Raw genomic sequence first — 14034 nt, forward strand, 5'->3', positions numbered from 1 at the left:
ACACTCACATTGTGAATTTGCACTAGGCACTGTGAAGATGCCTCTGGCTGCAGTCCTGGAGGGAAGCTGCCCAATAGAATATAAATGGGGCCAGAATCCTGGCTGGGGCCTTCTCACAGCTACTTTATAAGTTTGTCAAGTAAATACTGTGTCTCTAAATCTTCTAAAACATCCAGGATAGAGACAGACCTATTCAGGATAGAGCCTTCCAGAAATCTTGAAAACCTTCCTATATCTGAGGCACTGTTAGATGCTGGTAGTATGGGGAGGCAGATGTGGTTTCTTCATAGTAACTGAAAAAGGGAACGCCAGCAACTCCTATACCAGGAGTATGAACAGCTTACTTTACCTATCTTTTGAAGTTTTCTGGAGAAGTTGTAATGCCAAGGCATGTCAGTTAAGTTTCCATTGCTTCACAGAGATTAGTAGAGAGAAACCTACAATGGCTTGGCTGCCTAAACTTAATTTCCTTTCTTGTAATGTCTGTTCTTTCTAGGTTACAAAGATTACAGTTAAAATGAGACAACATAGAACGTGCTTAAAATCCAATTGTACTATAATACAATACCATCCAATATATTATAATAGGTATACATGACTATGTAAAAAACAGCTTTACTTATAAGTTGTCATAAATGGAAAAATTCATGTTATGGAATTTAATAATTTTGAGATCATCAATTTTAACTATAAATTTTAGGTTAAAGAACAAAAGAAAAAAGTTTTATCCAATTGGAAATCAAGTTTGTCATTAATACTCCCTTTCTCCCTAGGCATATGAATGCGTCCTTCTCTAAAAGTTAAACACACCTTCACTTGTTCCTTGTTTACTACTGTTCAAGAGAGAGCATGCCTAGAACAGCCATACAGACCTCCACAACATCCACCATCTTTTCCACTCCTCTCCTGTCATTCTGGACAGTGTTGTAGGACGTGTACACACGAGGCTGCTTCATATGCTCTGGCTGAGAAGAGGTCCCATGCAAAATCAGTTTCCAGTTCACGATCCTCCCTTCATTTTGTATTCTTCCAGACTGGACAAAAAAGTATACAGGTTTTAGCTTGTGTTCCGAATATAAAACAAATTCATTTAGGTTGTCAAAAAAAGAATTTCAGAGTTAAAATCTAATTTTAAGAGGTTGTACATCCATGTCCAAAACTCATTTGAAAGTGGATTCCTTCTAGTAAAAAATGACATTTTGTTTAAAATGTATTTGTCAAATCTGTAATCATTATGCCAAAAAATCTGAATTACTGTAACATTCTGTATATTGTTAAAACTGTAACTTTAATTGTAAAAAAAAATTTTAAAAAATTGCTCTGGGGAAAGAAGCATTGTAATTTGAAATTTTTCCCTTTTTTTCTTGTGTAAAATAAAAGGTATCAAATTTGAAAAAAAATGAATTGCTTCATAATCAGGTATCTAGTTAAGAAAGAAGAACTCTGACAGAAATCTAATCCATCACATTGATTATGTTCTTGAAAAGTTGACTATCTCTGAAATATCTAAAAATTAAAAATCTAAGAGTGTAGAGAGAAACTTTAAGGACTTCATATGAAATAGAGCCATTGGGTAAATATGTTCTCTGAGTTTCCTGCTAATGAAATTGAGCTAAAGAATAAGACCACCAAGTAAAAACACTTTTTTTCTCCCTATTAGAACAGAACTTGTTGACAGCCTATATTTCTAAACTACCACTTTAGCATTTTTTTAGGTTTATTTATTTATTTGTAGATGTGTGTGAGCATGCATGATGTACAAAGGTGCAAGTGTGGAGATCAGAGACAACTTGTGGGAGTACGAGGAATCAAACTCAGGTTCTTAAGCTTCCTTACGGTGTCATCTTACTGGCTTTACTTTAGCAATTGTTAGATGTTATGCTCAGAGAAAAAAGGTAGCAACTGTATAATTTGCATTAATTTAATTGACATCTTTAGAAAATTAAGGTAATTTCTTTTTTAAAAGTTATCTAGTCAATGACATCTATACTGCTGACCTTTACACTTTTCTCTCAAAATACAGAGCAGGAACACAATTCATTTGCATTCTTACCCTCTGAGAATGTCAGGGAAATAATGCAAACATAATTGGGCTGTATTTGGGTTCATGTTAGACACAGCCCTGCCACCTCATTCCTGCAAGGTAGTATTTTAAAGGTTGTAAAAGAGTGTTAGCACTGTTTGCAGAGCCATTGGGACTCAGAAGTGTTTCTGATTTCCAAATATTTCAGGTTTAGGAGTACTTTATACAGGCTTTATCAATTAAACACTCTCTAATTCCCCAAACCTAAAGTCTGGAATGGGTCAAATCTAAAGTTTTTTGAGTATCGTGTGAGCTCTAAAAAGCAAAAGTGATTACCCCTGCCTCCCCCCCAACCAAAGGAAAACAAAACAAAAAAACTGCTCTAGGGGATTTTTGTCACTAAAAGTAGAAAAAATCCCGATAATATTAAATAAGATAACGTATTTAATATGAAACAAGAAGCTACATCTAAGTAAGAACAGAACAGTTCTAAGACTGGCTTCATAGAACTCCAGCAGAATATCACAACAAAGCTGGTATGAGCACATGCCCGCCTTTGTGACTACAGCTGATTCTAGAGGCTGCAAGTCATGTAGCTGTCTGCACTTAGACACAGGAACTCCTTGTCAGCATACTTTTCCTCCTCCCTTATAGTATGGCTGGTGTTTAATAGTCTCTTAAAATTCTTATCTGTATAACCAAGTGGGCAGGGCTGGAAACACTATACTTTCTCTTCTACTAAGGAGTGGTCAGGTCAAGTTCATTAAAAACCCTTATTAATGATGTCATCAACCTTTAAAAAGACTTCAAAGTGTCTTAAAATGAGCTTGGGTTTCCTTGTCTTCTCATTCATGCTTACCATGTCTGTGATTCTCAAAGTCCAGGTGCCAATAGGATTCTCTCCCCATGTGTGAACAGACATGAAGTCCCAGTTCTTAAAGCCATTAGGGGATGTATCTCGCTCCCTTTCAGCCAACAGTACGGTGCTGGTTCCTATTTTCATGCAACAAATAGAAGTTAGTGGTCCTAATCTAACAGTTCTGACAACAGGATTCTCTCTAGAAACTAATAAGTAGGAATGAAGGGTGAAGAGATTAGTCCTTTGAATGTTCTCTTCTAGCTTAAGACCAGGGTAGGCACATATACAGAACAAAACTGATATTTCATTCATAATATTTACCACATTGCCTTGCATATAATAATTTTTAATAAATATTGTTTTATTTATTTATTAATAAATGGAAGATGAATATGTTAAGGTTTAATTGACTAAGGAGAACTGAGAACTATATTTACAAATTATGTTGGTGAGGGGAGTCAAAGTCATAAAATATATTTTAGTAGAACTCTAATTTTGAAATATAAAAGAAAATACTGAATTTAATAGATGTTTGAATCTATAATCTACTGTAAACATAAAAACCAATTGAATTGAACTACTTAATTATTTATTATCATTAACAGTTTAATTAAAAAATTTAATAACTTAGTAATCTCTTACATAAAATCTAGTAATAGAAGAAGCAACTTTAAAATTTCAAGTCCAAGCCCTCTATAGATCAATAAATAATGTTGGATTATGTATAAAAGGATAAAGTGAACTATAGGTCTACCTGTGGGGAAGAGGTACTCTCACTTGTATATCAGACAAATTCCGAGGCATCTAGGACCCATACCTTAAAAGTTAATAGACCCTAAAAAGCTCTAGGAATTTGTATGCTAGGAGATCATAGAGGTAGCTCATCTTTCTTTACCATCTGTAGAAATTATTTGCTATTATTCTATTAGCAAATCTTAGAATATTTAGTAGAAAATTTGTATGTTATATTTTTATTTATTTGTTGTATGTGGGCACACACTATAGCACACATGTGGAGGTCAGAGGACAACTTTCGGGAGTCAGTTCTCTCCTTACAGCATGTGGGTCCAGGGACTGACCTCAGATCATTGGGATTGGCAACAGGTACCTTTACTCACTGAGCCATATCACGGGGCCATCAAAATATGTAAATATACTGGGACAATTCCTGGTTGAACTATGATTTATGATTCAGCATACCTTAGCTTATCTTAGCTAGGACTCGCTTAGAAAAAGGGTAAGTCTCTACATTGGTTCCTATGGCCTTAATCATATCACTGTGAAGATTTCGCTACTATTCTCAAATCTATGGGTCACAATTCTTAGGTTTTCAACTGGTTCTTTCAATGTTCCAGGCATATCGTTAAGTCTGATAGTTATCAGAATAACTTCCACTAACCTGTTGACTAAGAGAATGGTAGGTTATTAACCTGGGAAAGTGAACATAGTTCGAAAACACATGACTTCAGAAAAGTTATTCGTTAATATTACTTGAACAGTTCACATTCTTTGCCTATCTGAGGACCAGGGGAAATAAGCAGGGAAGAAGAAATCTAAGATCAGGAAAAAAAATCATGTTTTAAAGACTTGTAATACCTACTGGGAGACTTAGTTCTATGAATAAACAGAAACAATCATTGATGTTTTGTGGTTGTTATTTAAGTTTACCAGCAGCTGAAGTGAGTGTGACGTGAAGGTCTCCTCTACGGGAATATTCAATGGTTGCTTCAAATTGCACATGCTCCAGGGACTTGATAGCATTTTCTTGTCCTTCACAAGCTCTTGTTGGAATTTCAATGATAACTTCTCCATTAGCTTTCAGGGCTCTAAATACATTAGAGAATCAGCATTGAATAAAATGTATCTCTTCCTTCACCCATTTTATGCACAAGGGTATATGGTCTTGACTAGATACCCAGTTAAGCTTATTGTCACCCTCTGTTATGAGTATAATTCATTTCAGGGTTAGCAGAAGATGGATTTACTGTGTAAGAAAATGATAAGGAACATAAATATGACACTTCTTGCTATAGAATGAAATTTAGGCTTATTTGTCTTGAATGCATCAAAAGCGGTTTATTACTAGGTTAAAAAATCTTCAAGAAAAAAATAGTTCATGTAGAAGACCTTCCTAAGACACATTCCCAGGCCTCCCTGGCTCTGGAATTTTGTGTATCAGTATGGGTGCCTTGATGGAAACAACACAGCAGTCATAGCAGATTCTGCCTCACTGGGCAGATATGGTGAGCCACAGGTGGTCTGTGTAGAGCTGTCAGAGAAAGAGCCCTACTTGAAAGAAAATACATGCATGACATCACTTTGTAGCACAAGGTAAGACTTTTGGGAAGCACTTTTTGGCAAGGATTGAATTTCATCAATACTTTTAATAAATAAATATTTTCTTTATTCTTTTATATTTTATTTATTTTATTTTTAACATGGATGAGTGCATTGCCTGCATGTGTGTAAGTGCATCCGTGCTGTGCAATGCTCATGGAAGTCAGAAGAAAGCGTTGGATCCCCTGGAACTGGAGTTACAGACAGTTGTTAACTGCCATGTGGGTGATGGGAATCAAACCTGGGTCCTCTGCAAGAGCAGTCAATGCTCTTAATCACTGAGCCATCTCTCTAGCCCCAGAATTTCATCAATACATTTATAAAATGAATTTGATCATTGGTTGGTCATCATTGACAATGTTTTGTCTTAGTGGTAAATAAAACAATGATACATCTTAGACTTTATGTGGTGTAGTAAGTAATCTGCAAGGAAAAAAATGCAAATATGCTAGCGTGACTAATAAACCTTTGGCTTCTCCATGATTTCCTATGGAGAGAACTGCATAGTAACTCCATCTCGGTCTATTTCAGAAGAGAAAATATGAGGAAAAAAATAGGTAGAATGGCAAACACCTTAAGCAAACTGTGCTTTGGGCACATACATGTTTGTTTACAATTCTTCGAGACACTTACCTGGGCTCAAAGTCATTGTCTTTTACAACACATTCTCTCTTCTCGGGTACACTGCTCCAGGTTCCAGGGTCAGCTAAATCCACCAGAGCTTTAGCATTTAGCAAGCCAAATCCAAATCGACTGTTCACCATCAAGCCTGCTCCATTCTTCTTCCACCCAGGGTTACTGGCCAATGGGTCATACTCAGAGGTCCAGACCACCAAGTGCTGCATATCTCGCCATGTGAGATTTGGGCTGGAGGGAAAGTGACAAAATGAAGCAGCCTTGGAAAACCAAGTGCTAAAACTAAGCATCTCCATTCTGGGATTACTAAGCGCCCTTTGTAATTCTATCATTCTGTTGTCTAATGCTGTGTTTATTTAGAATTTAAAATACAATACTGGAAATTCTCACCTACAGCATGTAAGTTAAACTATTACTACCAATAACATTCAATCCTCAGCACTGTAGAGGTGTGAAGTTTCGATCCTCATATGTAATTATGTACATTTATCTGGAGCAAAAAATTTCATGACAAAACTTCCTTTGTTGTCATGTAAAACTTTGTTTGTGTCTTGCAGTCTTATCCTGTGTATGACATGCCTTACCATTTTCAGAATTATGAACCTCAGATGAAGCCTTGATTTTTGTTATAGGAAGAATCAGATATTAAACATGGGATAGCAATCTACCCAAACACATTTTGTATGTTTTCTGTATGTGGTCAGTCCTCTATACCCATGAGTTCCACATTCTTAGGATTTAGCCAACCTTGAATCAAAAATATTTGAAATGAAAAACATTGCATCTATGCTAACGTGCACATACTTTTTCTCTTGTCACATTCCCTGAAAGTACAATATAACATAGTATTTACATTGTATTAGGCATTATAAGTAATTTGTAAATTGCTTAAAATAAATGAGATGTATATAGGTTTTTTATAATTACTACACCATTTAATGTAAGAGTTTTGAGCATCCATAGAGCTTTGTATATGCAGGAAGTCCTAGACATGATCCTTGGCAGATATTGAGGGGTGACAATATATCAAAATGATCAAGAAAGGGCTTCATGAGATTGCTTTCACAAGGCATTATACTGAATATTATTAGAGTATTCAAGGAGGTGGTTCTGGTCCTTAAAAAACTTACAATGCAGTGAAAACTCTTTTTTAAAACTAGGTCTGCTGAATGTTGTAGCTATAACCTAATGTATCATGAGAACTTGGAGAAAGAATGCCCATGGGGTATAAAGAATTTGCTGGAAGGAAATCTATTGGATGAACTTTGAAGGGCTGGTAGGAATACTAAAAGGGAGTGTATAGTAACTAGAGTAGAAGCAAAAAGGCAGGTAAGGACAGATGTGGCCAGACTGCAGCCTGGTCTGTTAGGGAGGGAAAAGACAGGGCAGAGTACTGAGCCAAAGGACTGACGATGATGCTGAATGTCACAAAGCGAGTTTGCCCTTTATCCTTTGGGCAGTGGGAATCATTGTAGACTACTGAGCAACAAAATGGTAAAATCAGAAGTTTAAATACGGTTAATTTGTCAACAACATGCATAACTTGTAGATTAAAAGGATTAAGTATTATTTATATGATATATAGGATTAAGTATTACACATGTAATATATAATATTCATATGTATCATTTTATTAAAGTATAATGGGACCCTATCACTATTAGAGTGTTGATCACCCTATTGAGGATTTTATTTTATTTTATGTGTATTCATGTATTGCCTGCACGTAGTTAAGTGTACCTGTGTTGTGCAATGCCTATGGAAGACAGAAGAGGCCATTGGATCCCCTAGAACTGGAGTTAAGGACAGTTGTTAGCTGCCATGTGGGTGTTGGGATTCAAATCCAGATCTTCTGCAAAAACAGCCAGTGCTCTTAACCACTGAGCAATCTCGCCAGCCCTCTATTGAGGGTTTTAATTCTCCCCACATGCTCCCAGAGCTCACATCTTGCTACAGCTTTTCTTTTTCCATCACATTTATCACTTTATTATATACCGGACAACCCATTTGGTTTGTGTCTTATTGTCTGTCTCCCTAGCTAGCCAGCCATAAGGAGGAGTGAGAACTTATCTTCTTCCCTGATGCAAACACACAGAAGAATGCTAGGCAGACGATTATATGTGAGTGACCAGCAAGATTGTTCAGAGTGTAGGGTTCCTGCTGCCAAACCTGTTGACCTGAGTTCTATCCCCAGGACCCACATGATGGAAGGAGAAAACTGACTCCCACACGTTATCCTTTGACCTTCACATGTCTGTCTACCACTGTATATGCATGCCCACACATACATACACACATAAAATAATGTAATTTGAAATATTTAAGAAAAAGTATATGTGAGTAAATAAATGTTGCTTGGTTGACTAATTGAAGATGTCTATCTATATTAAATAGCCTGATAGAATTTCAAAGCTTATTGCTATTATAAGTCATTAGATTGCTCCAAGACCTTAAGCTTTTTCTTGCCTTTGAGACCTGAATTTACTTCCCTCAAGTCAAATCAAGCATTAATTAAGAAATAATGCTCATTCTTCAAGATGCCAATCTTACCATGAGGCTGCAGAGTAATCACTAGGGAAATATAGCTCAATTTGCTGCCTTTTCCCCAGAGTCAAGCATGTATTGGTTAAACAAGTCGCTGAGTACAAGAAAGGCAGTATACATTCCTGAACATTGGGGAGTTTGGTTCATGGTTAAAGACCCCTGTGTGATCTTCCAGATCCAACCATAGGCAATTACAAAGGTTTTTGTTGACAGGCCTACAAGGAAAGCCACCCACCACTGAACTAGCCCTGGTGCACAGTCAATGTACTGTTGTCCCTGAAGTTTGCAGCAGCCAAGGCTTCAGCCCCCTGGCTCATCCTGCACTTTCCATATGTACATCCCTAACCTCTGTGGGAGAGTGCCTCTATTACTAAGTTTCTCTGTTAGAAGCTTTGTGCAGAGGTATTCTTCAGTTAGTTCTGTCCAGGTTTCCTTATGGACAGAAGGGGGTGAAAACCTTGAAGGTACTTTTCCACTTCCAGCCGCCATCAAACTGCCTGCACATCTATACTGCTGGGCACATAAAACTGTTGGGGCCTTTTTCCAGGCTTCCTTGGGCCCTATATCTGTGCTGGCCCACTTGACTTGTGTTGTACCATGGGAGAAATTGCAACTGGGCTAATGCATAGTCCAGTGAGTGCTTAAAGGCTTGACTTTTTGCCTTTGACTTGCTACTTTAATGGGCTGCTTCAACACCTGACATCTCCATGCTTACTCATCTGAGCTAAGCTCCTATCAGACATACCTTTTAAGCCTGAGAGTGATGATGGCTTGAGAATTAGTCCAGTCTGGTGATTCACAGTGGGTCTCAGACCACATCTATCATAATCACCTACTACACTTGTAAACGATGAAGATTCCTAAGCCCTACCTACCCCTACAGATGAAAATTACCAGAGGTAGGGCAAGATCTTTTTATCTGTATTTGATAAAATGTCTAACTATCTGGTTTTGTATTACACTGAAAAGAACAGGAACTGGTAAAAAGATTACAAACACATGGTCAGTTAAGACAATTATAAGGCACTTCAAATCATCGTGTCAAATTAGGGAACAATAGAAAACACATTAAACTGGTCTGGAGAGAGGTTTGGCAGTTACAAGCACTGAATGCTCTTGAAAAGGACTGAGGCTCAGTTCCCAGCACCCACATGGGGGCTAACAACCATCTATAACTCCAGTTCCAGGGGATCTGACACCATCTTCTGGCTTCCATGGGCATTGCACTTACATACATGTAGGCGAAGCACTCATACACTTAAAGTAAGAGTAAATAAATTAACTTAAACCAAAACACACTAAGCTATTATATGCCAAAGAACTGTCAGAGTCTTGCTCTGCATATCTCTCCTTGCCTGAGCTGGCTTGTTTATTACTATGAGAAGACTGGATATGACCATCTCCAGAATGCCTTACTACTCAAATCTTCTACTGCTTAACATGAATGCCTCTTGTTTCTTTTTGGCTCTTGTTTCTTTTTGGGTCAGCACGCTTTCAGGAATCATTAGCTAGTTGAACAGTATGGCTATTTGTTCCTTTCCTCAGGGTACAAATTAGTTTTGTCCGTAAAGCATATTGTTGAAATGCTTGTTTCATTCCAGTCTTTTAAAAGGAGTTTAAATAAAAGCCTCTTATCAAGGTGGTAACAAAGAATCTTCTCATTTAGCTCATCTGACTGTACAGGTATGTGAAAGGGGGATGAGGATGGTCCTAAGGTGGTCATATGGAAGGATGCTGATGATCAGGTAATCACACACAAACACCCATTTCTCACATTTCTATAGCAGAACAATTTAAAATATTTTCTTTCAGTGCTTACTATGTTTTCATATTTTTAATCTAATCTTTGGGAAAAAATTGAGGGACTTCATTGTTAAGCAATTAGGAAAACAAACTTCTTTCCCTAACAATTATTCCTCATTTGTGAGCTCGAATTTTATAAATGAAAAGGAACTGCTAATAATATTGCAATTCATTCCTGACAGTCTTCCTTTGTTAATAAGTGAGCAGCAGCATCTGTAATAATTAAAATTTTAAGACTGCATTGTATTGCTAATCAGAGATATGCTTATAGAAAATAAGGGTTATGGAATTAAATGTCAAAATTAAGCATTGCTTCTAATTAGAAAAGATGCAGATAAAGAAATCTGGAAACGGGTCAGGAGTGATGGCTTAGTGGTTAAGAGCACCGGCTGCTCTTGCAGAAGACCAGGGTTGAAACCCCAGTACCCACTTGGCAGCCTACAACTGTCTTTAACTCCAGTTCCAGGGAATCTGACACCTTTTTTTGTAGTCCGTGGGCACTGCATGACATAGGTGCACTTACATACATGCAAGCAATACACTTGTACACATAAAATAAAAATAAAAAAAAAGAAATCTGAAGGCAAAGTTCTAGACTGAAGATTCCTAGGATCTACTTGGTTCTGTCTCTAACTACTAAACCACTTGAGTTCAGAGATCAAAGATTTTCTTTTTTCTTTTTTTTTTTTTTGTTAATTAGAACAAATGGGTAGCTTTCGCTAGGGAGTGCAGTCTGTTTATTGGATACAGAAGATACATTTACAGAGTACACAAAATAAATAATAACTGCACATTCTCCATCCATAGTCCATGACATGAAGGTCCAGTGGACCTATCAAAAGCCCACGATGATACCCTCTGTCCTGTCCTCAAGATCATGCCTACCCTGGGAAAGAGAGAAAATACATCCCCAGTACTTCCAGTCCCCCAAATACCAGGGGAACCAGTGGGTGAGAGAATTCAGAGGCTGTGAGACTCTGGTTCTCCACTGCCTCCTGTCCACAGTTGACTTGGCACAGAGTGGTCTCTTTGGTTAATTTCCCATTGGAGGTCCCATGCAGAAAGAGGACCTAGTCCAAGACTGCCTACTGGGAGGTACTGAGTCGGGGTCAAGGTCTCCCTACTGTCAGAGGCACTAAGTCTGGGTAAGGCCCAAGGCTAGGCTTCGGCCCCTTCCTAGTCACTGTAGTGTGTGTGTGTGTGTGTGTGTGTGTGTGTGTGTGTGTGTGTGTATGTGTGTAAGGAGATTCCAGCCTAGTATGGTGGCAGTGGGTAAAGACCACAACAGCTATAGGAACTCTCCTGGCTCAGTCTTCTGGAAAACAGCTGTCTCAAGCCCACCTTACCTCTCATAAGGTCTTCCTCCAAGTCTGAGACTCAACAGGATCAGACTAGAAAGTTAATGCTGTGGAAAGAGTTGGGCATGGGACACACAGAGCAAGGCCAGCTCCTAGCAAAGCCAACACCCAAGGTACCCAGGGTTCAGAGGCTGGTAACACAGTCTGCCTATGTTCCAGGGAGACGTGTGCAGAAGCTGGACAAAAGGGGAGTTGAGCAGCCGAGGACTCTCCCCCAGTGCAGCAACTCCTTCCTTTTGGAGGACTGTGGGTATGCAAAATGGGTGTTTCAATCACCCCAGGCTGCCAATACCAGGATCAGAGGCTAGATGGCACCTTCATGAAGCCGTAGGGACTGAAAGCTTCTGAAAGGAAAAGGCAATGAGCAGTACCCAAGGATGGAACCAGGGCTAAATTGGATGCTGTGGGGCGCCCTCTGCCTAAATTCAGGTACACTAATCTCCCAGGTAGCAGCAACAGGGCTCCCTTTAACCTCCTAGTATAATGGCCGAGCTACCAGCTATGGCACAGAGGTTGAAGATTTTCTAACTTGTTGGACTTTCCAACATTTCACAGCCCATAAGGATTTGGGGTTGTTTTTTTCTGAAGGCTTTGTGCAACATCAATAGTTTCTCTTTCTCTGGACTTTAATAAAACCAAAGATTGGTTCATCTGTTTGTGTAATACCTCCAAAGAGGTAATGAGATTCAATCGTTCACTTCAGAATTTTTCCTCATTAAAACATTATTCTGATTTTTTTGATCTGGGCTCTGAAGACTGAGGCTAGTGTCTGTGAGCTTTCTTAGATATATTTATTACATACTAATCATGAGGTCCCAGGCATTTATGTAAAGAGTTTCGGTCTTAATAATAATTATACCCAGAATTTATCTGTTCAGTACCCTAGTGGGCAACTTCATAATGACAGCTGGGTGAGGTTATAGGAAACAGTTCTAAAGAGCAGTTGATTCTCAAAGCTTGGCAAGTATCTCTAGCATCAAAGATGCCTGGGATACTTAATGAAAATGGGGTTCTAGAGCACACACTTCAGAATCTGAGTTTGGCAATGTGATCTGGTAATTTTCAGGTTAAATAACACTCTCCTAATGATCATTATATATACACTGGTATTCAAGAGATACTGCCTAGGGAATGAAAATACTATTCTAGAAATTTCAGTCAGAAACTACTGCTTCCCCACTTCCCAGTCTCCCAGCTCTGTCATAATAGAGCACAATAAGCAGTATGTGACTGGAGACTTTTTTGTTGTTGTTGTTTTGAGATAGGGACTCCCTATAGCCCCAGCTGGCATGGAACTTGCCATGTAGACCAGGCTGGCTTCAATCTCACAGAGATCCAATTGCTTCTGCCCCAGAGTGCTGGGATTAAAGGGATGTGCCACCATGCCTGGCTGTAACTGGAGACTTTTAATGAGGAACTCACAGATACATGTTCATTTTTATCAGTCCCAGTCGTCGCTAGTTGGGTGGGATGATTGACTTCCATTCAACACTCTTTTCCCTGTCAAAGCTGTGGAAGGAGCCATAGGATGGCATAGCTTTGGGGTCAGACTTCAGTTTGACTATTTCTGAGAGATATTGGTTATACTTTTCAATTTCTAAGCCTCAGTTTCTTAATTTATAAAATGGAACTAGTAACAATTTCTATAATGCTGTCACAAGGATTAGAATCAACATTTATGTGAAAGTTGAGCAGAGTGTCTGCCCTACAGTAAGAACTTGATAAACACTGAATGCCATTATTCTTCTTTTGTTTGTTTTTTGTCGGTTTGTTTTGGTTTTTGGGATAGGGAGCCTGGTAGCCTTGCTATACAGACCAGGCTTGTCTCGATATCTGCCTGCCTCTGTCTCCTGAGTGCTGGGATTTAAGGCCTGCATGCCTGGCCTAAATGCTATATTTTGACAAGTTTAGTCAATAGTTCTCCAGTCTCTCTATTTCAGACACATGCACATCCCATGTTGATAGTTGCTTATTCATAATAGGTTGGGCATGGAATCAGCTTAGCTGTTCATCAGCTGACAAATGTATAATGAAAACGTGGTACCTATATACAACAAAATTTTATTTAGCTGTAAAGAAAAATGAATGTATTAAATTTTCAGGTAAATGGATGGAGCTAAAAAAAAAGTACTGAATGAAGTAACACAGTTGCAGAAAGACAAACATTTCATGTTATCACTTATATGTGGATCTTACTGTCCGATCTTTAGATTTGTGTGTTTAATTTGGAGTACCTGCACAATCCAGCTAGCTAGAAAGGATCCATTGGTGGTGAGGGGATGAAAGATCTCAAGGAAGGGGAAACTGAGAGATGACTAAGGGGGGAGAGATGACCAAGATGTTCGAAAAAGCCATATGGAAGCCTATTATTTCATAAACTTCATATGTGTGTGTGTGTGTGTGTGTGTGTGTGTTCATACAAAATAGACTACACAGGGGCTTATATTCATCCCAGGAGCCATAGGTTGCCAAAT

At 38.4% G+C, this 14034-nt stretch overlaps 1 protein-coding gene across 2 annotated transcripts in view; it reads right to left on the bottom strand.

Moving 5' to 3' along the window:
- The window catches only part of Pcsk1 (proprotein convertase subtilisin/kexin type 1), a 46526-nt gene that overhangs the window by 4501 nt on the left and 27991 nt on the right, over positions 1-14034 (bottom strand). For both annotated transcript variants that reach the window (XM_029561071.1, XM_008827977.3), the window contains 4 exons: positions 5853-6086; positions 4551-4708; positions 2883-3016; positions 873-1034 (listed from right to left, as the gene is read on the bottom strand). In XM_029561071.1, the coding sequence (XP_029416931.1) occupies positions 873-1034; positions 2883-3016; positions 4551-4708; positions 5853-6086 (688 nt within the window). The remainder of the gene's footprint in view (positions 1-872; positions 1035-2882; positions 3017-4550; positions 4709-5852; positions 6087-14034) is intronic.

The sequence above is a fragment of the Nannospalax galili genome, unplaced genomic scaffold (genome assembly GCF_000622305.1).
Source record: "Nannospalax galili isolate Female #2095 unplaced genomic scaffold, S.galili_v1.0 scaffold393, whole genome shotgun sequence".
Taxonomy (NCBI): domain Eukaryota; kingdom Metazoa; phylum Chordata; class Mammalia; order Rodentia; family Spalacidae; genus Nannospalax; species Nannospalax galili.